General features: G+C 34.6%; 1 protein-coding gene across 1 annotated transcript; it reads left to right on the top strand.

Annotated features, from left to right (window-relative positions):
* Positions 1 to 20,115: 20,115 nt before the first annotated feature.
* Positions 20,116 to 22,567, top strand: LOC127096901 (B3 domain-containing protein At5g06250). Its single transcript, XM_051035433.1, has 2 exons — positions 20,116 to 20,977; positions 22,176 to 22,567. Exons 1-2 carry the CDS (start codon positions 20,256 to 20,258, stop codon positions 22,420 to 22,422), a joined length of 969 nt encoding a protein of 322 aa, XP_050891390.1. The 5' UTR covers positions 20,116 to 20,255; the 3' UTR covers positions 22,423 to 22,567.
* Positions 22,568 to 25,599: the final 3,032 nt, after the last annotated feature.

The following is a 25,599-nucleotide window of genomic DNA, read 5'->3' as shown; positions in this document are numbered from 1 at the left end:
ATGATCATTCCAGATACACGTGGATAAGCTTCATCAGAGAGAAGTCAGATACATTTGATGTCTTCAAAGACCTGTGCATCAGACTTCAAAGGGAAAAGGACAGTTGTATGGTCCGAATTAGGAGTGATCATGGTACGGAGTTCAAGAATTCCAAGTTTGATGAGTTTTGCTCGTCTGAAGGAATAAGTCATGAGTTCTCCTCCCCTATAACTCCCCAGCAGAATGGGATAGTTGAAAGAAAAAATAGAACTATTCAAGAATCTACCAGAGCAATGATTCATGCAAAGAAGCTCCCCATGCACTTTTGGGCTGAAGCAATGAATACCGCGTGCTATGTTCACAACAGAGTCACCTTGAGAAAAGGAACCTCATCCACTCTGTATGAAATATGGAAAGGCAGAAAACCTACTGTGAAGTACTTTCATATCTTTGGAAGTAAATGCTACATTCTCACAGATCGTGAACAGAGAAGAAAGCTAGATCCGAAAAGTGATGAGGGTATATTTCTGGGATACTCCACTAACAGCAGAGCCTACAGAGTGTTCAACTACAGGACCAATGTCCTGATGGAATCCATAAATGTTATTGTGGACGATAAAGAGGAAGGAACCGATGTCATGGAGGATGTTGAAACATTCCTTGACAGTTCAACTGACATTCCAGTCAAGTCTGAAGAAGTAGAGGAACCTCCTCCTGAATGTGAAGTAGATGCAACCACCAAAGTGCCATCTATCAGAATTCAGAAAGACCACCCTAAGGATCTTATCATAGGGGATCCCAATAGTGGTGTGACTACCAGGTCACGGGGAATAAGCTCAAATTCCTGCTTTGTATCCAAGGTTGAACCAAAAAATGTGAAAGAAGCCCTGAATGACGAATACTGGATCATTGCCATGCAAGAGGAACTTGAGCAGTTCAAAAGGAATGAAGTATGGGAGCTAGTTCCAAGACCTGAAGGGACCAACATCATTGGTACCAAGTGGATCTACAAAAACAAATCTGATGAGAAAGGAGTAATTACTAGGAATAAGGCAAGACTAGTGGCTCAAGGATACACTCAAGTTGAAGGGGTAGATTTTGATGAGACATTTGCTCCTGTGGCTAGGCTTGAGTCCATCAGATTGCTGTTAGGGGTAGCATGCATCCTGAAGTTTAAACTATTCCAAATGGATGTGAAGAGTGCATTCTTGAATGGCTACTTGAATGAAGAAGTCTTTGGGGAACAACCTAAAGGGTTCTGTGATCCTAACCAACCTAAGCATGTATACAAGTTGAGGAAAGCCTTGTATGGGTTGAAACAAGCACCTAGAGCATGGTATGAAAGGTTGACCGAATTTCTGACCTCAAATGGATACAGAAAAGGTGGAATAGATAAAACCTTATTTGTGAAGGATGAAGACGGCAAAATCATGATTGCTCAAATCTATGTGGATGATATAGTCTTTGGTGGAATGTCAGAACAAATGGTTCAACAATTTGTTCACCAGATGCAATCCGAGTTTGAAATTAGTCTAGTTGGAGAACTGACCTATTTCCTTGGAATGCAAGTAAACCAAATGGAGGACTCTATGTTTCTCTCCCAAAGCAAGTATGCCAAGAACATAGTTAAGAAGTTTGGTATGGATAATGCTAGGCACAAGAGGACTCCTGCGCCTTCTCATCTGAAATTAACCAAAGATGAAGGAGGGTCTGGTGTTGATCAATGCTTGTATAGAAGCATGATAGGAAGCCTACTTTACCTAACTGCAAGTAGACCTGACATTTCTTATGCAGTTGGAGTATGTGCTAGATACCAAGCAGAGCCTAAGGTGAGCCACTTGAATCAAGTCAAAAGGATTCTCAAGTACATCAATGGGACTTGTGACTATGGGATGCTGTATTCACATGGGTCTGAGCCTGTCCTATCTGGGTACTGTGATGCTGACTGGGCTGGGAGTGCTGATGACAGAAAAAGCACATCAGGTGGATGTTTCTTCTTAGGAGACAATCTCATATCTTGGTTCAGCAAGAAGCAGAATTGTGTTTCTCTGTCCACTGCAGAGGCTGAATACATAGCTGCTGGAAGCAGTTGTTCCCAACTGGTTTGGATGAAACAGATGCTCACTAAGTACAATGTCACTCAAAATGTCATGACATTGTTCTGTGATAATCTCAGTGCCATCAATATCTCCAAGAATCCCATCCAACACAGCAGGACCAAACATATTGACATTAGGCACCACTTCATCAGAGATATGGTGGAAGACAAGGTGATCACTTTGGAACATGTAGCCATGGACCTTCAATTGGCTGACATATTTACAAAGGCTCTGGATGCTACTCAGTTTGAAAACTTAAGGAGCAAACTGGGAATATGTCTCTCTGAGACCTTATAGCAACCACTGATGTTTGGGATGTATTGTTTAATATCTCTGCCTATTAAACAATTGGTACTATGCTCTGATTGGTCAACAGATCATAGCTATGCTACTTGCAACGAGTGTGGCTACAAGAGGGTAAGGAGACACTCTACCGTGAGAAGGCCAATGTACCTGCAGGAGTTCAAGGATGTTGTTCATGCAGGAGTGGTTCTGGATGTCAGAAACAAAATCATGGCATCTGATATGGTGGTACCTACTGTAAAGCAAAAGTGGGTGATTACTTGATCAAAGCTGTGAAGCAAGATCAAGTGGATGCTAACTTGGTTGAAATTGTGGAGTAAAACCAAGTCTGTAACTCTGTCATTATTCTCTGGTTTTGTTGTTGGCTTTGGCAACATTTTTGACAAAAAGGGGGAGTAATAACCACCACCCCTGACATTCCCTCCCCTGCAGCTGCTGTGTGTTGAAGTTTAGATTTAACTTCTGTATGTGTGTGCTGCTGTGTGAAGTTTTTCTTTAACTTCCATGTGTGTGAGTGTGCTGCCACTCTGAGTGTATTAGCTAGTATTATTTCCTGCTAGGTGTGTGATTCCGCTGCTATGAACTCTGTTATGGGGATCAAAGTGTTTTAGCCAAAAATTTGCCAAAGGGGGAGTTTGTAGGTGTTTAATTGGCTGCATTATATGGTAAAACACTAGCTGGTTACAAATGTCTTGACTGATGTCATGACATGGTATGTATGTGTGACTACATTGTAGGTTAGAATATCTAACTGTACTCTGATGTCTTGACTGATGTCATGACACACTTGAGTAGTTACTGCAGGATTAGCTAACACAGGATTTATTGAATGTCAAACTGGATGTTGTGACATTCATACCTGTCAACAGATACTAAGGAATAGAACAGCTGGTGTTCTGTTAGAACTTAGTATTTATTTCCAGTCTGGTTATCAAGGAAAGACCAGACCTGGCATAAGGCCTACTGACTGAATGTCAAATTGGATGTTATGACATTCATCATTGACAGCAGCTACTGAACATTAGACAGAGTGGTGTTCTGCTATACTTCAGCATGTAACTTAGTTTGTTCTTCAAGAGAATAACAGAACTAACTTAAGGCCAAATGTGTAAATGTTAAGTTGGACACTTTAACATTTATTAATGTAAGCTGTTACTGTAGTATGGTCATTTTGATCATGTACAGGTCAGCAAAATTGTACAGTCTGTTTTCTGGAAAAACAGACTCAGCATATGGACCTTGATGTCAAGCTGAATGTCGTGACATTCATTCCTGACAGCATATGCTATATTGTAGGTTGTTCAGTTTTCTGTTTCAGCTTTTCTTGGGCTATTCTTCAGGAAGTCAACAGCTTAGAGAAAAACCAGGAAACCAACAACCAAGTTACATTTAATGAACCTAACAAATAGCCTATTTGTTAGTAACCTAAATGTTGAATTTATGGGAACTCGTGTGACCTTAAATTCAGGAGAATACAGGTGCAAAAGCCCAGGTACTGCAATATAAAAAGGAAGGCGTTCCTTCATTCAGTTTCGGGGATTTTGAGGCGTGAAGATTAAGTGTGTCCATCATACTTCACTGCTGTATTTTTGTGAGTCTTGTATTAGACATATCTTGTAAGCCAAGCCATTGTCACGTTGATGATTGTTTTGGTATAGGGTGTTCATTGAGTTGTAAGTGTTGTGTCACTCAAAGCTTTTAAGCGTGAGTGTTGTGTATCTTGATTAAAGTTGTGAAGCACAATCAAGAGTTGTTTGAAGTGTGACTTCAAATTGTCTTTAATATTGATTAAAGGTAGTAATCACTGAGGTGGTTGAGGGGGAGTGAGTAGGAACTCTGATCTTAGTGTAAGATTGAAATTGCATTGGGTAGGGATTAAGTGATAAGTTGTAAACGAGTGAGTTTAGCTTTGAATTGATACTACTAATAGTGGATTTCCTCCCTGGCTTGGTAGCCCCCAGATGTAGGTCATGTTGGACTGAACTGGGTAAACAATCACTTGTGTTATTTACTGCACTTACGTTTAAGTTCTGCATAATTCCTGTCTGTGCAGAATTGGATGTCATAACAACCCGTGTGACATCTAAAGTCTGATAACTAGAATTTCAAGAAGTACCCTTGTGCATGTGTGCATTACTAGTAACTATAAAGCTAGTAATTGTGTTGCTTCTGCTACTGTTTAAACTACTGTTATGTTGTTTTACTGCTGATATTTTACCTTGTGAACCAAAAGGACAGATATATGTTTTAGCCAAAATTTGCCAAAGGGGGAGTTTGTTGATTCTTAGTGTTGGCAGCAATTTTGGTAAAACAAAGAGTGTTCACAAGATGTTATGTGTGATGCCTTAACATGAGATATCCTATGTACCTGCTGGAGTTCAAGAACATGTTCATGCAGGATTGTTTCAAGATGTCATACACAAGGTCATGGCATTTGATATGGTTGTACCTGCTGGAAGTTATAAAAGGAATTATGGAATTATGCAGGATTTTTCCAGGATGTCAGACCCGATGTCATGACATCCTGTACACAGAACATTCAGTGTGAATGTTTGGTGTTTTGTGATTGCACACTTAATGGCAATCTATGTATGATTGAAGATCTGATTTGTGGTTGTAATTTGTCACTCTAAAGATGTTAAGCAAGAGTGTATGTCTACTTGATCAAAGTTGTGAAGCAAGATCAAGTGGGTGTCGTCTTGATCAAAGTTGTAAAGCAAGATCAAGAGTGTGTATTCTTGATTGAAACTGTGAAGTAAAATCAAGTGTGTGTTTCTGATACTTGCTTGTATTTTTGTTTGTTTTGGTCTGTAATATTAAGTGTTGCTTTGGCAACATTTTTTACAAAAAGGGGGAGTAACACCTGTACCCCAGGACAACAGATTTCATTGAAGTTGAAGGTCTTCTCAACAGGAGGTTATGAGTAACACATGTACCCCAGGACAACAGATTTCTTTGAAGTTGAAGGTCTTCTCAACAAGAGGTTATGTTGTTGTTTGCTATCTGCTTGATCTTCTCTTGTGTTGTTGCTGTTTGAAGTTTAACCTCTATGTTTGCTATGTGTATTAGCTAATTTCATTCTCTGCTTGGATGTGTGCTTTCTGTTGCTGTGAACTCTGTTGTGATGCCAAGTTGTTTTAGCCAAAAATTTGCCAAAGGGGGAGTTTGTAGATGTTTTTGATTGGCTGCATTTTGTGTTAAAACATTTACTGTACTTAGATGTCTTGACTGATGTCATGACATGCTTAAGTAGTATGCTGCAGGATTAGCTAATACAGGATTTACTGGATGTCAAACTGAATGTTATGATATTCATCCCTGACAGCAGATGCTAAAGTATAGGCTAGTTAGTTTTTCCTGTTATGTTTTAGTATTTATCTCAGGCTGATTTTCAAGAAACTAACAGCTGTGCTAAAATTAAGAGACCTAGCATATAGCCTATTTTCTGGATGTCAAACTGAATGTTATGACATTCACTCCTGACAACATATACTAAAGTGTATGCTAGTTAGTTTTTCTGTTATACTTCAGTATTTATCTCAGGCTGTTTTTCAGGAATCTAACAGTTGTGCTAAAATCCAGGAAACTAACAAATGTGCTAAAATTAAGAGACCTAGCATATAGCCTATTTGTTAGCACCCTAATGTGTGGAAATTAGGTTATCTTGCTTGACCTTAATTTTAGGAAATTCAAGTACAAGGCCCAAGTGTTGCATTATAAAAGGATGGCAATCCTACTTTCAGCAACTCAATGATTTGAAGCGTGAAGAATTCAATATATCATTATATATCACTGTTGTACTTTTATTTGTGTTTTGAATTAGTTTTTACTTGTGAGCCAAGCAATTATCACCTAGATGATTGCATTGGACTAAGGTGTTTATTGAGTTGTAATTGTTGTGTCACTCTAAGCTTTTAAGCGTGAGTGTTGTGTTTCTTGATTAAAGCTTTTAAGCACAATCAAGAGTTGTTTGAAGTATATCTTCACCACTGACTTTAAAATTATTAAAGGTTGTAATCACTGCTGTGATTGAGGGGGAGTGAGTAGGAACTCAGGTCTTAGTTTAGATTGAAATTGCATTGAGTAGGTCTTAAATGATAGGATTAAACTGGTGGTTTAAGTCCTGAATTAATACCTCTTATAGTGGATTTCCTCCCTGGCTTGGTAGCCCCCAGATGTAGGTGTGTTTGTCACCGAACTGGGTAAACAATTCTCTGTGTCTTTTACTGCCTTTTATATTTACTTTCTACATACATTACCTGTCTGCGCAGAATTAGATGTCAAAATATCCAGTGTGACATCGATAGTCTGTTACTAGAATTTCAATCTCATATAAATTGAGAAAGTTATGGTCCTTGGAAGTTGACCTCCTAACTAGGGCACTAACAAAATGACCAATAATCTTTCACCATAAAAAGTGGCTTTCCAAGCAAAACTATTTCTTGATGTCAACATGAAAGTTGTTCGAATCATCATAAATAGTAACTTTCCTCTTGGAATAACTTTCATAGGACAAACATTGTAGGGGATAAGGTCTACGGAACCCCAGTTTTGACCAGTTGACTTTCTCTGGTCAAGCAACTTGAACCAACTTGCAAACTTGAAGCTCTCTTGATCTTTTGGACTCATGGAGGATCATATATGAATAAGATGATATATGATGAAGTATCCCTTGATATATTTGACCAATTGTTAAAGAAACTTGTTGAGGAAGTCACACAAGATACCCAAATGAATTAGGGCTTCCAAGGCAAACAAGCTTCAAACTCTTGATTAATTCTTGATCAAAATGATAAGTAAACATCATGGGGATCCATATATGATGTTTAGAACCAATGTGAACCATCTCTTGATTGATATCCTTGCACTAAGGGTCTCAAACCTTAGTTGTGAGCTTGATAGGGCATTGGTGGAAGTACACACTACCTATAAAAGAAACAGAGTTATACATAGACATATTTTTGGTATTTTGGTTAGTAAACAAAGAAAATAAAGTATGATACAATCAAATGCGCTTGGTGATCTCTCCTAATGCAAATCCAATTAATTAGGGGTAAGGAGGATGCCAAAGTGTGATCCCAAAGCCAATACAAATGATGAGATATCATGTCGGATCTTAAGGTCAAAATTGGGGTCTTACACCCATCTGACCATTTTCGGAGTATGATGATGGATGAGTTGCTCGACCTGGACAAAGAAAGGATATTTTCCTTTGATGCCTTGATGAGGAAAAAGAATAAAATATTTGAAACCTACAACAAAAAGGTTAAGTCGAAAGTCTTCTCTGTTGGAAATTATGTTTGGAAAGTTATACTTCATGTGGACAAAAAGGATAGGTCTTTGAGAAAATGGTCACCAAATTGGGAAGGACCTTTCAAAATTATTCAAGTATTTTTCAATAATATGTATGGGATTAAGGAATTAGGCTCTGATAATCGAATGTTGTGAATAAATGGGAAATACTTTAAAAATTATAGGCTTATGCTTCAAGAAATCAGTATAGCAAAAGGAAAATAGTGCTCAACATATCATTAATTTGGCTTGAACGATAATATCATAAAAAGCGTTGAAAATGGAAAATAATACAAAGCTAAAACATGGGAATACTATTACAAAATAAAAAAAGAGAGAGGAAATCTAGATCCCTAACTCTCGCTTTATGCCATCAAAACGAGTCCGATGGTCGAGCCTCTGATCAATCTGAAGGTCATGGGCTTTCATATGCTATAGCCATCTCTCCAACTTCCACGTAGTAGAGGCTCGTTTTATGCCTAGGATGACTTTTTCATCCATCGACGGTTCAAGGCAGTACAAGTCAGATATATATATATATATATATATATATATATATATATATATATATATATATATATATATATAATATATATATATATATATATATATATATATATATATATATATATATATATATATATATATATATATATAGTAACCCTTTTCTTTTTTGCCTTCTCTACAAAAAACATATATATATATATATATATATATATATATATATATATATATATATATATATATATATATATATATATATATATAGTAACCCTTTTCTTTTTTGCCTTCTCAACAAAAGACTGCAAATAGTTAATCCGTTGAGTCCAAGTTTGAATGTCCTTGTCAAGGGTGACAAAAGTATCTTGGTCATGGATTGTTTCCTCCCAATAGGTCAACCTTTGCTCGGACTGAGACACTAGTCTTGTCGTTGGGATAAGCCACCAGATTTTTCCTCGACAAAATTGGTAGATGACCTTTTAGGTTCGGTGATTGAGACTGCTTGATCTAGAAGGATCTCTAAGTCTAGATAGGCAGAAATCGCAGCTGGAAACTCCGGCCAAAAAAGTTTAGACACTAATTCTCTGAGTTCGGCAAGGACATGAAGGTCACAGTCGACAACTTCCAAGAGGTCTAATCCAACTATTTTTGACTTCAACTGCCGAAATAGTTCATGACGATTGAGATCCAAGGAAACGTCATAAGAAGCAAGAGAAACGTCATCAGATGGGTCAAAAAGACGTTTAAAAAGTGATATCCACTCCTCTGGTCGCTTGCCAGACGAATCGAGGGATGATGGCGAAACATAAGCAGTCGTGTTGCCAACTAGGTTTTCCAGGGTGCCTAGTTATGGACTAGGATGAAGCGTTGAAAGAGCACATTTTGGTGCAACTCTAGGATTTAGGGACGCTAGTTTGTTGGGAGGAATATGAACGATAAAAAAGCGATAATGGTTGAGAGCCATGGTGTATAAAGAAAACAAACACAATGTCAAATTGCCTCTCCGGTGTTCAGATTTAGACTGGAAGAGGCATGACCAGTGTCAGGAGTATAATTTTCCCACTTCTTTTTCTCCTCTACAATGTAGTGTATTCAGCTTCCAGCCTGTTGTTTGCGTCAAAGGTAATGACAGGCTTCAGCCTCATTGTCACCACACCACTTCCCTTCAAATACTCAGGGTCACTCGACAGCACAAGCTCTTGGGCCTTCGAACATTGTCCCATGTCAAACAGGGGAAAATGTATTTTCCTAGGGATCCTATACTTAGGAGGAAATGGTCGTGGTGAAACAAAGACTTCATCCTCATCAAAAATCTCAGATTCTCCCTGGTCAGATTGGCCTAAGATAAACAATAAGAGGTTAGAAGCTTGCTAATATTAGAGGAGGATGTCGATAAAATATACCCTTAACTATATAATTTTCTCTCGTCGAAAAGAAAAAGTGTCTGAGATGCGTTGCACCATAAGGGTGAAATCCGCAACCGACTGGTAGTAAGATCGCCACCAATCTTTGAACTCTTTCGTACAGTAAAAAGAGAAAAAAAAACCTGAAAGAAGGAAGATATAATGGTTTGTTCCTAAAATTTCTAAGGCATTTGGATAAGATCTCTGCAGAAACATCATCCATAAAAATAAACGTACAGTCTTATGAAGGGATAAAAGATTTAGGGAGAAACTGACTTAGACCGAATTGTCTGGCTACCAAGTTAGGTTGGTATGCGGACAGTCTTATACCACTTCCACCAGTGGTGAGTTTCGTCCATAAAGGAATGGGTTGAAAGCACTCCGTAAAGACATCATGAATGTCCTTTTCCCCTTCAACAGTAGGACTAGGGAAAGGTTTTCGGAACCACGCGAAACGATATTGTCGAGTAGAGAACGAAACCATGGTAGAGATGAATGTTTTACTCTTGTAAAACATAGAGACATACTTCTGGGCAGCCTCCTGCAACACAGTTTCACCATCATCAAGGGTATGACAGGCAAGTCGGGCACCTTCAACACCCACTATTATACTGAAGGAGGCATCAGAGGGCAAGGTAGGAATGAAAGTGACATTAAGACACATTTCCAACAACCAAATGAGACCCCTTATCTATAAACTATTTAGTTAAGGTCACTCAAGGATGTTACGGGACGAAGTCCCTAATAACTATTAAAGGCCACACAAGATCAATTTTCTAAGGCAAACCTTACATTGCTCGTGGGGTTGAGTGGCTAGAGGCATAAACAACTTCAGGATTTGGTCCCCACAAGGGCATAAAACATAACGGTTAAACCAGTACATAAAAAACGCTATGTGTTCATAAGCATCAACATCTCCCGTCGAGCTGCAGTGATCTCTGAGGAAAGCGTCAAAAAACCTGTCGGATAAATCGAAGCCTGGGTTGGTCCGTTTGGGCCAGAATGGTTTGAAATCTTCCCTAGTTGGTCAAAGATCGAAGATGGCAGCAAGGTCGAAGAATATAGGAGTAAGCATCCCGCAATGGAGGTGGAAAGTATTGTGGTCGATTCCCAAAAGCATGTAGTGGTAAGAAGCATAATAGGGTTATATTTGAGGTGCGCCCTTTAAAGTTGGATGAGGTCAAAAATTCCTAACTCCTGCCATAGAGCCTGTCTTCTCTTCTCCGCCATATTTAACCAGGTTATGTAGGTTGAGTCTGGTACTTCGAGCGAAGGAGGAAAATATAGGTGGTTTTCTATAAAACAGAAATCAAAAGGATGATCATTGAAAACCACAAGTTCCCACCCATCGTAGTTGGGGAAGATCTTTTCCAAGAAGCTTGGTTTCTTGACAAGCCTATGAAGGGGACCCATAAAGGTGAATGTGTTGCCTAAAATTAAGTATGGGACCAAGGCATGATAATATAATAGCCTTCTGATGACTTCCATCATAGGAGGCTCCAGGGCGTAAGTTTGATTGCCAACCAAGACTGGTTTGTCAATCTGAACGACAAAAGAAGTGTGATATGATCCAGAGCGATTAGGTGTTATTGATCATTTGAAACAATGGAAGAAAAGAATATGCAAATGGCAGAAAAAGGTGCCATTGACCGCCTTTGGGTTTTTCTGGTATCTTCGTAAGAAAGTGGATTGAGGAAGACGAAGGGTTTAAATATAAAGTTGGCGAAAAGTTTCTCGTGGGAACGTAAACAAATGGGGAGTTTGAAGCCAATAAGCAGCCTCGAGATGGGGAAAATATGATTAATAAAATCTTAAACCCCGTTGCGGGATGCTGACTCCTATGTTCTTCGACCTTGCACGTTTTAAAGATGTAACATTGGAATTCAGGATAATGATACATCTTTAATATGAACAATGACATAGTGGTTACAAAAAAAATCTCATCTTTCCCCCCTCAAATATGAGTCGACAATGATAAATCTTAAAGATGTAACCTTTGAATTCATGGTAACGATGTACTAATGTTTGCACATTTTAAAGATGTAACATTTGATAAGAAAGTTAGTCATAATGACTGACAACAAGCATGACTGAGGTGATGTGGCACATAGTGTGAACAGTGACATAGTGGTTACAAAAAAATCCCATCTTTCCCACCTCAAATATGAGTCGACAATGATATTTTTTAGCGGACATTTGTTACACTTGCATTTTTTTAGCTAGTAGAAAATCAACAAAGAATGTCAATGAGAAGACCTTTACTGTGAGAAAGCATTAATGGAGTGCCTTAAAGAGCATTAATGATAAAGCATCGACAGACAGATGATAAGGGATCGAACGAGCCGTAGGCATAGGGATATATGGTTTGGAGGACTCTCAGGGATAAATACCCAAGACTGAGATCGTTGGAAAATATGTCTAAAATTTTGAGAAGGGCAGTCGACAAAACCCTTTATTCCATCAAGAGGACCAGTCATCTAAACCACTTAAGAGAAATACTTAGTAAATTTACAAGCCTTGAGTCATTGATAGACATCGCCGATAGCACGTTAGAGCAATTGCCATCGAGAGTTCGTGAAGAAGTGGGAAGCATATACAACTCGAGTGTGAGTTGTAAACAGGGAGTGTCATGGATGATACGTAAACACACCAGTAGGAACTTGAAGATTAAAAGTGGGGTAAACACAGTAATTCCTTAGTGATCATAATCGTCGTCGTCAATTACTTTGTAAATAGAATAAATAGCAGACTCATACATGGGATCAAAGGTCGCAAAAGTTCATACATATTGTCCATACCACTGGAGTATATGAGTCAAAGAGTGAAACAGTCGAGTGAGAAATATGTATGCGTTTGCGTCCAGTCTTTTTCATTAGTTTTTTGCTTCCTTAAATGGAACATGTACTTTTACTTTTTCTTTGTTTTATTTTTTTTATTGCATTTTACCTATTCATTTATCACAACCTGACTTTATTTTAAGTCTTTTTCTATGCCATTATCGTTCACGCAACGACTGCATTCAAATCACACGCACGTGTGCTTATATAAATCATTTGCACAAATTGTTTTAAAGATTTTTCGAGTTAATCTCACAGATATTCAAACTCATGATTATTTATCAAAAATACCGGTAAACAATAGATCAATTTTCTTCTCATATGGATATGTTGTTCCATTTAATAGCTTTCGATAATCATTTAAAAGGTAAGATAAAAAAAAAATAAGACTTTTTATTTGGTTGTTTGTAGCTTGAGCCATTTGGTTAGTTAGGAATACCTTGAACCATTTGGTTAGTTAGAAATCATTCTCTGTTTAAAGGGGATCAAAAGGGAGTATTTGATATTATTGTGTTAGCTAAGAATCTGATAGAGGATTAGCTTAGAGCAAATTGAATGGGGCCTTTAGGCTTTGATCTTGATCCCATTCGTTGTTTTATTTAACTTTTGGTGATGCGTTGATTTTGGTTTTTCATTCTTTTATTGTATTTGGTTTATATAACTCTAATATTCAATATTAATACAAACATTTGTTTATATATACACATATATATTTGTATTAGGTGCAATAATGAAAAGTAAGAAAAAGCCAATGGTTGTGACTGAAGAATATGTAGTTAAACAAAAAGGAAATAGTTGAAAAGCTTTTGTAGGGAAGAAAAGGGTGTCTGAATCTACCTGGAAATTGAGGTGAAATTTGTCTTAATGGAAAAGACATGGTGTAACTAAAGAAAATTAATAAATAAAAAGATATGGGTGTAGACAGAGTGAGAGAGAGAGATATGTGAGGAGATAAGTAAAGAAAGAGATGCAAGTGTGAGGAGAGGATTCATACACGAGTGCCTAGAAAGGGTTTTGTGTCTTCTGCATTTGGACAAATCTTATCTAATCTATTTTTATTGGGAACCCAAGGCATCTATCTATGCATATATTTTACTCTCACAAGTCACAACTATGTTCATTATTTTCCCCCTTAATTTTATATTGATAATTCCCCATTATAAAATCAACAGATGAGAAAGATTATTCTTTATAAGTTTTACTTTTAATATTAAGGCATACAAAAGTGTCAAAAATATATATATCCACAATCTCAACCCATTTAAATTTACACAATTTATAGTATATAATATTAAATATTATATATAAGTAAAACAACTTGAATGAAATTACACAATCAAATTACTCATGAAAAAAATATTTAAATTAATAATATAATTAAGGTTTTGTTTACAATTTTGAGCGAGCGAAAGATAGAATTTTATTTTTTTATAAATTGAATATTCTTTATACTAAATTGCAGAGACTAATCTTATAAGTCGAGAATGATCATAATTAACTATAAAGTTCTTCCTTAAAGAATTTAATACTGATGTATGTTTAGACCGAGTTCAAACACAAAATTTTTAATTAAGCTGAAATATAAAGGAAAAGAATTAAAGAAAAATAAAAATATTTCAAGATGATATTCTTCAATAAATATTTATTATTAATATATTTTTAATTTTTAAAATATTATAATAACATAAATCATATTTAAAAAATTTATTTAAGCTTTCAAAAATCTCCCATACCCCTCCTATAATACAATTTTTTAGTTTCATAAATCAAAGAAATTTTTGTATTATGATCAAAGCAAGTCCTCAAAACCTTCTTCATCTAAATTCTTCAATTTTTCCACTCAATAATTTCCTTTTTCATGGTCCTCTCTGCCGTGTCCTCTTCCAAACTCCCAATAAAATCTCAAAAGATTGCTGAAAGGATGAGGCTATCTAAGTAAAAATATACATTCAACGACCTATAAACATTGTTGTATTTTTAAAGTAAAATTGAAATTCCAAGAAGCTTGTGCATATGGTATTGAAGTATTTTTAGATACATAGAATAAGTATAACTACAAATGGCGAAACAGTAAAGATAAAGTGGCACACGTGATATAAATACTATTCTTCCATCCTGAAGATAATACACTTTGGAGAGAGTTAAACAAATTAGACCTATATGAGTGTACAAATGTCAAATACAAAATACACAAGAGCATGGACCACACTCTCTTTGCCTCTCTGTTATAATCATCAATGACAACCCTAGCTTGATCTGAAGCATAAGCATAAAGTGATTGGAAAGTAAATTAAAAATAGTAAGTTTTGTACCATGTTACGGCATATGGTTTATCCTATCTAGAAAGGTTGAAATTATGAGATTTTTGGTAATTAGAAAACATAAAGTCAATGGTTGTTTGGTGATAATGAGGCAAAATGAAAAACAGGAATTCGGTGTGTAAATTAATTGGTGAAAAGGTAACTAACTAGGCCGGCTTTGAGAATTACTTCACTTGGTTTGTTTGCAAATTTAGTAACATATCATAACCCTAATATCAACAAATTACTCACCTGTATAATCTCTTTCTTTCTTATGAATATTATACCTATATGTCCGGCTTAATTCAGTAATCTTTATTTATTTAGTTTACAGATATTAAGTGTTAAATTCTGGTTTTTAAACCTTGTCTAATTAGGAATATAAATAAATATAAGCTAGTAAGTATATAATTTGTCTTCATATGATTCTAGTATTTTTATTTGATGTCCAATTTAAGATTTATATTTTATTTGATATATATTATAGATTTTTTATTTTATTCATTTCTTATTTATTTTAAAAAATTATAGTTATTTTTATTTTTGAGTTTAATTTTTTTAAAAGTCCAATATTATCACTTTTTTGTTCAACAGACTTATATTAATATCTTTAAATAAATAATATTATTTATTTTTTAAGTATATTAACTAATAGGGACGGAACTATGTGTATTAATATGAATCTCATTATATTTTTAAGAAACTTATTTAAATAGTATTATACATTTATATAATGAATAAAAAATATTTGATTAAAATTGTATAATCTATCAATTAAAAAATTATTTAAATAGATATAAATTTAAGTGAATTTTTAAATTTAAGTATTATAAAAATTATCGTAAAGTGATGAAAAATTATCGTATAATCTATCAATTAAAAAAATTATTTAAATTGTTTTTTATTTAATTTTTTTCTAAAATAATATCTATAAAATATTTTAAACAAATATATGTAATATTATAAAAATACTTTTAAAAATAATTGAAATAAATACCCTATATTTAACCGACTAACATTATTTTTCAAAAGGATACAAATTGTCTCACCCCATTGCCTAGTTTGTCAAACACACAATTACCAAACTAGTTAGAGTCACTACCACAAGCCCCTAAGCAAATCATAATATCCCTCCACCAAATGGACCCTTTACGCATGCTAATTGGCCAAGAAGAATCTAAGATCAAGCCCTTAATGTCGCCATATCTAGGTACGAGAATGAAAAATACCACAACGACTTTAAATTTGTAAATAACATAATTTTCCATGCCTACTTACTTAAGATTGCCTTGTTAAAATTTCACAGTCTTATACTATTAGGTCCCCATGTTGTTTCGATTTACAAATAGTTTCCCACGAAACCCAATTAATTCTTTTCTTGTGTTCTTCCCCGCACCAAAGAAAGGCTTTTTGGATCTTGATGATGTCTTGAATTATGACCTTTGGAGCTATGTAGAATGACAAGTAAAAGAGGGAAACGACACTTAGAATAAAGTTTAGAAGAGTGACTCTACCTCCTAGAGATAGAGATTTTCCTTTCCAAGTTGCTAATTTGCTACGAAACTTCATTAAAACCGGATCCCAAGAACTTCGCTTGTAAGGATTGATCCTTATGGGGATACCAAGAAAATTAAAGGGGAAATGACTGATTGAGCAAGATAGAAAGTCAGAGGAAACCACTAAGAAATTGGGATTAGTGTTGAACCCTAATGTTTTTAGATTTTGGAAATTAACTTGAAGACCAGAAGCTAACTAGAATCCTTTCCCCAATGTTATCCCATGTTGCTTGGCCTAAAATTAAAGTGTCGTCCGTGAATTATAGTAAATCAAAATCTAAGTTACCCTGCATCTTAAAAGGTTTAAAACTCAAAGAATAACTTGCATTTTTCAAAAGACCTGTCAAATCTTCTGGTACCAAGATGAATAGAAAAAAGGGACAGTGGACCGCTTTGGCGAAGACCACACACATCTTAGAAATCATTTGTTGGACTACCACTTATAAGGATTGAGAATGAGTTGGAACAAACACACACACACACACGCACGCACACACACACACACTCGAATCCAGTTGATCAAAATATTTCCAAATTTTATTCTCTTGAGGGTGTAAATAAGATAATTACAAGAAACTGAGTCAAAGGCCTTCTCGAAGTCAAATTTATAGTCGAATAACTTTTCCTTATTCCTTCGAGCATAATCAACTAGCTCATTAACAATAAGAACCCCATCCAATAAACTTTAGCCATGGATGAAGGCATATTGGTTCATTGAAACCAATTTTCCAATGAATTTTCTCAATCTTCCCACTAAGAGTTTGGAGATAATCTTGTAAACAGTTGTAAAGAGTGATATGTTGGAAATCATTGATAGTTTGAGGATTGTGGGACTTAGGAATTAAAGTAATGAAGTCGGTTGCAAAAACTTTGAGGACATGAGCTTTGGTGAAGAATTCGTTGTTACAATCATGAAGATCATTGCAAATTATGTGCCAAGAAGCTTTGTAAAATGACATTGTGAATCCGTCAGGACCAGGAACTTTGTCCCCTATTGTGTTTCAAATTTCTTCTTTAATCTCTTTCATAGAAAAAGGAAGCATTAACTCATTGCTTTCACTTGGAGTTAGAGATTTGAAATCCATTTTGTCAAGCCGGGGGTGCCTAAAGTATGTTTCCTTGAACTTTTCTTTGAATTTGTTGAATGTCAAGTCCCTAATTCCCTTTACATCCACAATAAGACAATTGTTGACTCTTAAGGCCACGATTTCGTTGTGCCTATTCCTTGCTCTAAAAAAATAATTAAATAATTAGGTATTTTGATCATTTGCTTTTAACTAATTACATATGAACTTTTTTCGAATGAATGACTTTATGAGATTGAGATGATGCCAAAGTTCCTTCTGGGCCTGAATCCTTGAGTCAACATGGTTGTGATCTAAAGGAGTGTCACTATGGGCCACTAATTAATCTAGTCTATCTAATTATGAAATTTCTTCTATGGTATCAAGATCCATCTTACCAAATACTTCAGTATTCCACACTCTCAACCTAGATTTAATAAGCTTCAATTTTCTTGAAAATGAACATTTTCATTCCTTGTATGTTTGAATATTTACAAACATCTTTGATAATTGAGAGAAAATCAGGGTGTTCAATCCAACATGGGACAAACTTGAATGGTTTCGAGCCCTAGTTAATATATGTTTCTTTGATCATATGAGCAATGATCTAAAATAAAAAATATGTTGACTCTGCTCACGGAGTTTCCTAATGTGTTGAACCAAGTAAATTTGATCTCCAAAGCTGGTAAATCAGAAAGCTCCATATCTGCAACAAATTCTTTGAATTTGTTCATCTTCATGAAATTGATATGAGTTATGATACCCTTCCTTTCGTTAAACCACTTGATCGCATTGAAATCGCCACTGATACACCATTCTCCTTGAGGCAAAAGAGCTTTAACCTGCAAAATTAGACCAACATTTTATTTTTTTTCAATGAGACAAGAAGAATAAACGCTAGCTATATAAACGGTATTGTCTTTTTATATTGCTTGAATCCCTATAAATCCTTCACAACTAAAATTGAAAAAACAAAATTTATGTGTTATGGGTTCCACAGCAGCAACAAACCTCTTGATCTTTATGATGCCCCTTTTGCTGTCCACATGATATTTTTATTTCCCCAAAACAAGTGAGCAATTAAGTCCTTAATTAGCTATAATTGTTTTTCTTGTAACAGGAAGACATCGATGTTGTTAGAGTTAATGATTTTCGCGATTGATTTTTTTCTGCGATATTCCCACTCCCACAAATGTTATAAGCGAGAAGATTCATTTGAAACCAGATTTAACGACTTCCTTATTTTTTAACCTCTCTTTATCTTTCGATTCCATCCAATTGATCCATTATGCATAAGCAATATAATCATCATTACCTATGATACCTAGGTCAGTTACTTTTTTCCATGCTTTCACCACCAAAGAATCTGCTTCTTTTGCCCAAAATCTTGAATTACCTCGGATGACGTCTCTATCAGAGGTTGATTCGCAACATAATGACATACCGCCTGAATATCTTTCACTAGAAAATGAAGGAGAATGAAGATGTCGTGGGAGTTTTGAATTAGGTTCGGAGGAAGGTTTTGGTGGAATATGTGATGAGAGGTAAGAATCTTGAACAAAGGAAGAAACTCTAGGGTTTTCTAGGATACGAGAAATAAGATGAGGAAAATGGGACGAAGATTCTAGGTTATGATTGAAAGGTAGAAGATCCTCTAAGCGCTTAAATTACATATCAGGTTGGGTCACAATATTGGGAGATTTCCCAACCCCAACAACAATAGCTTGAAGACCCGTACCACCAATGTTGAAACTAAAATGAAAAAAAAATACTATACTTGACCTAAAGGAAATATAAGTGATGCTTGCAAATTGTTTATCTAATAGTTTAATTGTTACTCACTCTATTCGAAATTATAAGTCATTTTGCCACCAAAAAATTTGTCAAAAATTATAAGTCACTTTATAATTAAAATGCAATATTAATGACATTTTTTTTCCAATATACTTTTAATCATTTATTATTATTTCTTTTTCCAATTCTTTAAATTTTTCTTTCATCTATAAAAATGAAAGTAAATATTGTAAAGTCTTACATAATTTCTCTTTTTGATACAACAATGATTAATTTGAACCGAAGGAAGTAATTTTTTTTAATAAAAATGAATAAGTAAATTCGAGTTCTAATCTTCATGTCATTGCACGACTATTAATTGAGCTATCTTAATGAGATTAATATTCACAATTTTTTAAAATTAGTGATAATATAAACAAATTCAAAACTAAAAAATTACATTAAAATTGAAAATATTCCCAAACTGTTAATTTTAATGATAATATTTTCCAACATCTTTTATGTTGAATTGATAGTGATATAGAAATTAATATCAAAGAACTAATGAATTATTCTCATTCAAGCTCTGCTATCAAATTTATCTTGTAATTTATTAATGTTTAACATCATTATATTAATTATTATATTAAAGAGTTTCTATTTAAGAAATGACAAATTCTAATATTTCATATTTCTAAAGAGAAGAATGTTTAAGTTGATTATGTGACGAAATATAGGATTAATAATGATGCTACGTATTCATCTTTTATGGAATCATTTGTTAAGAATTATTACTAATCTTTCTCTTAGATGTTAGTAGAACTTTATCTTTTGGTTAATTTAATGTTTTTTTTTCTCACTTGTATAAAAAGAACTCCAATCAAGTTCCAAACACCATTTTTTTTTTCTATTTTTTCTCAACAACATTTTGTCTTAATTACATGGGTATTATTATTTCAAATATTTCAATTGACGTGTATTTTTCAATCTCTATATATCTGCCCCTTTTCTCTTTCTTTGTCATATCTTCAAAAACTCCATCAGATAGTAAGTATATTATTCCCATCCCACATCAAACCATACTCATCACGTCTCTTCTCCATCAAACCATTCCCCTCTCTCTCTCTCTCCAACTCCAAAACCACCCTATGGATCTTCCAGAAACATCACTCTGGTGGACTCAACACCATCAACAACAACAACCTATGATGTTACTAGAACCAATCCAAACCACTCCTTGGCCACTCCACCACCACCAACCACCATGGTTCACTTCACAAATCCATGAAAACGAAGATGAACAAGTAGAAAACGACACCACCGTTGTAATAAAACCCGAAGACGAAAAAGAACCAATGTTCGAGAAACCATTAACACCAAGCGACGTAGGAAAGCTCAACCGTCTGGTTATCCCAAAGCAATACGCGGAAAGATACTTCCCACTCGGCGGTGGTGACTCGGGTGAGTGCAAGGGCTTGTTACTGAGTTTCGAGGACGAGTCAGGGAAGTGTTGGCGATTCCGTTACTCGTATTGGAACAGTAGTCAAAGCTACGTGTTGACTAAAGGTTGGAGTCGTTATGTGAAAGATAAGCGTCTCGATGCTGGCGACGTCGTTTTGTTTGAACGACACCGTGTTGATAGTCAGCGTCTTTTTATCAACTGGAGGAGGAGGAATGGGAATGATGAGTCAGCGTATGTTAGCAGAGGGGTGGGACAACAAGGGAAGGGGGGTGATAAGAATGAAGTTGTAGGCGTGGGTGTTGGGTGGTCCAGAGGATTCTATTCTACGCACTTGCCTTATCCTGCGCATCACCATCATCATCATCAGGTTTTGTCATACCAACATGAGCACTGTCTTCATGGAGGTAGGTTTAATATCCCTCTTCAATGCTATCTCATCTTAGTTTACATTCACTTGATTCACATTCTAATCTAAAAAGTAACGACTAATCATAAACTAGTATCAATAATTATACTAACCGTTCCGGTTGACCTAAACTACGAGACACTATGAAGCTTTTCGATTTTATCCTTTTAAAATTTTTCGTCATGTGGAATTGAGATGTATAAGTGTTCTATATAAAGTTATCCTTAATCTTGATTCTTAATCAATATGAGACTATTTTGACAAATTCGGAGTTGATCTCAATTAAAACTAAAGAACAATATCTCATAGTCATGCGAACTTGAGGTTGATCGAATCAAATCAGTTATAAATTGTTTAAAATGTCCCTAAATTTCAAACTTTTTGAAAGATGATTTTTCAGTTCATTGTGATTTTATGTAAATAGATGAATTACTTTCTATCTCATCGTAGTTTACATTCACTTATTCGCATTCTAATCTACAAATACAAAGTAACAATTAATCATATTCTAGCATCATAAATCATTGTTATTGTTTCAGTCGATCTCAAATTCACACTATACAATTAAAAAATGTTAGTCTTTTAATTTCAATTGAGGCAACTGTTCCAACCTGATCGAAATAGTCTCTCATTCCTACTAAATTATCCCTCGAGTTCGAACCCCTTCGAATGATTTGAATTATTTTTCAGTTCAGTTTGATTTTATGTAATTAGATGGACTAATTTCTATGATTTCATTGTGATTTTATAGTAAGCACCATTTTTTACTATTTTATTTTTCAAAAAAAAAAAGACAAGATGAAAAGTTACATTCTCGTGGAAGTGCGTGAAGTCTACCTTCCAATTAATTGGGAGAAATGTGGTTTTTTGTTGGGATTTGTGAGAAGCCAATTCTTGTTTTCATCTCATTATTTCAAACACCCGTGACGCACACGCGCCACATTTTCGTTCAATGAACATGCATTTTCCTTCTCCCAACTATTTTAATATAAAAATAAATTGCAGGTTCAGAAAACTAGGCGGTTGTGTTTGATTTGTTTTTCCTTCACATCATCCTAATCAGAATCGAATTTTGAAATAGTTACATTTTTCTCTTCATAATTTTACCTTTTTTTTGTTCGTACATGCATTAATACTAATAAATGATTATTACTTTCTGAAAAATTTGAACCTATACACGTGTTATAATATTACAGGTAGAGTGTCCCAAGAACAGAACCAAAGGACGAAACCGGTAGGAAACAGTTCAAGTTCAAGGGTACTTAGGTTGTTTGGTGTTAACATGGAATGCCAACCAGAACATGAACATGAACATGATTCTTCTTCAACACCTCAATGTTCTTATGATACTAACAACAATAATAATATGTCACTAACACAATATCATCAACCTAATACTTCTAATTCTAACCCTCACGTGGTACGTCACCAACCATATTATTACTAGATATCTATCTATGTATACAACCTTTGAGGTTGTATTTTTAGTTATTTTTGTCTTTTTTTTAATTAGGTGTAAGATGTATTTAACTATGTATCGACTTTGGAAATTATAATTATTTCTAATTAATTAGTTTATGCTTAATGCATTAGTCTTTTGATTAACATGAAAAGGAATTTTTGTTGGTTGATTATTTAAGAATCGTGTTATTATTATTTTTACTATTATAGGTACGTTCATGTTCGTGATTGATTATACAAGGTCTATATTTCTTGTCTTAGTTTTTGGATTGCTTGAAAGTTTAGTTTGTTTGATGTTTTCTTTTGGGACTTTTGTGTTCTCTTTCTACACGAGTTAGTATAAAAAATCATGGACTAAATTAAGGTGCGTAAGAATGCAAGGGACATTTTCCCGATGCAGTTTTATTTTATGTACACACATTTTCCCAATGCAGTTTGGCTCTTCTTGTAAGATATGCAAACATTTTAAATGATTAGACTTAATTATTGAATATTCAAGTATTAGATGACAAAATATTATTACTATAACCAAATAAAAGATTATATAAACTTTTTTTTACATATTTTAACATACAATTTATAATTTATCAATAATTAATGCGTGTGAGATATAAAGCTAATTTCTTTAATTAGAATGAAAGAAATATATTTTTTTTTTGGTCAGTGAAATTCAATATATAGTTGTATAAGAACATCCGATACCGGGTACAGGTTCGAATCCACAACATCATATTTGTTCATTTTTAATAAGGTAAATTTCAATCATTAGACTTTTTAATCAAAAACGAAAGATATTATTTTCTGCATTAAAAAATAAATATGATCTTAGGATTTAAAAAAATCAGGTATAAGTCAACACCATATTGTACGAAGTGCTAAGTCAGATGCATATAAAAAAAATAATGGATTCTCAGCAGTTTTTTGTCTGTTGCCCATTGTCACGCCTTAATTTGAATCTTTGGATCACATTTTATGCATATTATTCTCTTCGTTCCACAATGAATGACTCAGTTGATCATTTCACACACTTTAAAAAAAAGAATAATAAAAGAGAGATAATGATATTTTTACTAAAGTATCTCTAAACAAGTATTGAGAATGAAGAAAGTAATATTAATTAGATGATAGAATTGGAAAAAGAGCATTGAAAATTGAAATGAGTCATTCATTTTGAGACACTTTTTTATTCTAAATTTTGAGAATTTGGATCGAACTCTAGTCTCGACAAGGATAACTTGATATTTCGACAGGAGTTATGCATGGTGTATTCGAAATTTATTCAAGCATGCAGGAGTCGAAGATATACGTGTTGTAATCGAAGCGTGTTCTAACATGTCCTCGAAATATATTAACTTGTAGTCTAAGTTAGTATGTCACATTAGACTTTTTATTTAACCTCAATTGTTTAAGTTAGCTTGTAGCTTAAGTTAGCTTAGTAGTCTATAAATAGACTAGTTCCCTCTGGTTGTTAAGGGGAGTTTTTGGTTGTTGTTATTCACTTGTAATTTTAAACTCTAATAGAGAAAATGAATAGTAAAACAATCATAACCAATCGTGATTTTCTTCTTCTATTTTCTCTCTCTTTTGTAAAACCTAATAGGATTTCTTGTGTTTGTTCAAAAAACTCAATCTTTCTCATATTTTGATTTGTTCTTGACGACATCAATTCACAACGAACTGGTGTGGTGAGCATGGAGAAGAAGATGTCGTCAACAAAGTATGAGATTGAGAAATTCACTAGTGTGAATGATTTTGATTTATGGCGCTTGAATATGCAAGCCCTACTCGTTCAACAGGTTTTGTTAGAAGTGTTGAAAGGATTGGAGAATATGGATGTTGGGCTAACGGAGAAGGAGAAGACGACGCTGATCGAGAAATCCCACAATGCCATTGTATTGGGCCATTGTGATAAAGTTCTCCGACAGGTTTTGAAGGAGAAAAGTGCAGGTGATGTGTGGACGAAACTTGAAGGTCCGTACATGACGAAATCATTGGTCACTCGTCTTTACCTGATGCAAGTTTTGTATTCATTCAAGATGAGTGAAGACAAAGTCTTGGATGAGTAGCTGGATACGTTCAACAAGTTAATTCTTAATCTTGAGAATATCGAGGTCAAGATTGATGATGAAGATCAAGTGTTGCTGATGTTGTGTGCTTTACATAAGTTCCATGCTTATTTCAAAGAAACTCTCTTGTATGGAAGAGATTCGTTGATCTTTGAAGATGTTCAATCAACGTTGTACTCTAAGGATTTGAACGAACGAAAGGAGCATAAACCATCTTCAGTTGGCGAAGGATTGCCCGTTAAAGGAAAATTCTTGAAGAAAGATGGTAGGTTTGAGAAGAAGAAGGGTAAAGTTATATATAATTCTTATGGTGGTAATGCTCATTATATTAAGGTTTATTATTGTAAGAAAAAGGTTCATACAAGAAAAGTATGCCCTGATCGTCTGAACAACCATGGTGGAAAGGATAATGGAAATGCAACCATTGTGCAAGATGGTTATTTATCATCTGATGTCTTGGTGGTTTCAAGCAAGGACTTTAGCAAGGAGTGGGTTACGGATTCAAGTTGTACTTGGCACATGACTCCAAACAAGGATGTGTTTGAGGAATTATCTGATCAAGATGGTGGATCACTACTGTTGGAAAACAACAAAGTGTGCAAAATTATAAGTATTGTGTTAGACGACAGGCCTAGATCTAGAGGGCGTGAATAGACCCCAAGTTAAAAATTTATCCAAAACTTTGACTTAGAAAAACTAATGGCGCGGAAGCAAGTTTCAAATATTTCTCGGATAAAAAATAATCTAACCGAACCTACTATTGAATAGCTCGAATATGCGTAAAGGTGTCAATGTTATGATAATAATCCACAAGTAAGTCAACAACAATTAAGCACAACTAATTGAATACTCTACAATAGTAAAACTGTATCTCCAATGATATACACACACAAAAAAAACTATGTCAAATAATTTGTCAAACACTTGATGTGCGAAAAACAAAGTTCAGAATTTTATATGGTGTTTGTTGTTCTAAGAAATCCAATCACAACCAAATAGTTAGTGATCAATATAAGAAACACAAGATTCAAAATATAATCAAAATTATCATCCAAGCTATATTGATCTGGTGATCAAAGCAATCGACAATTTATGAG

This window comes from Lathyrus oleraceus, chromosome 6, assembly GCF_024323335.1.
Source record: "Lathyrus oleraceus cultivar Zhongwan6 chromosome 6, CAAS_Psat_ZW6_1.0, whole genome shotgun sequence".
Taxonomy (NCBI): Eukaryota; Viridiplantae; Streptophyta; class Magnoliopsida; order Fabales; family Fabaceae; genus Lathyrus; species Lathyrus oleraceus.
This window is presented reverse-complemented; position numbering and strand designations above follow the sequence as displayed.

Excerpts from the sequence above, each read along its gene's own strand:
- LOC127096901 (XM_051035433.1), top strand. The coding sequence starts at position 20,256 with ATGGATCTTCCAGAAACATCACTCTGGTGGACTCAACACCATCAACAA. Across the intron at positions 20,978-22,175 it reads CACTGTCTTCATGGAGGTAG|AGTGTCCCAAGAACAGAACC; the intron begins GTTTAATATCCC and ends TATTACAGGTAG.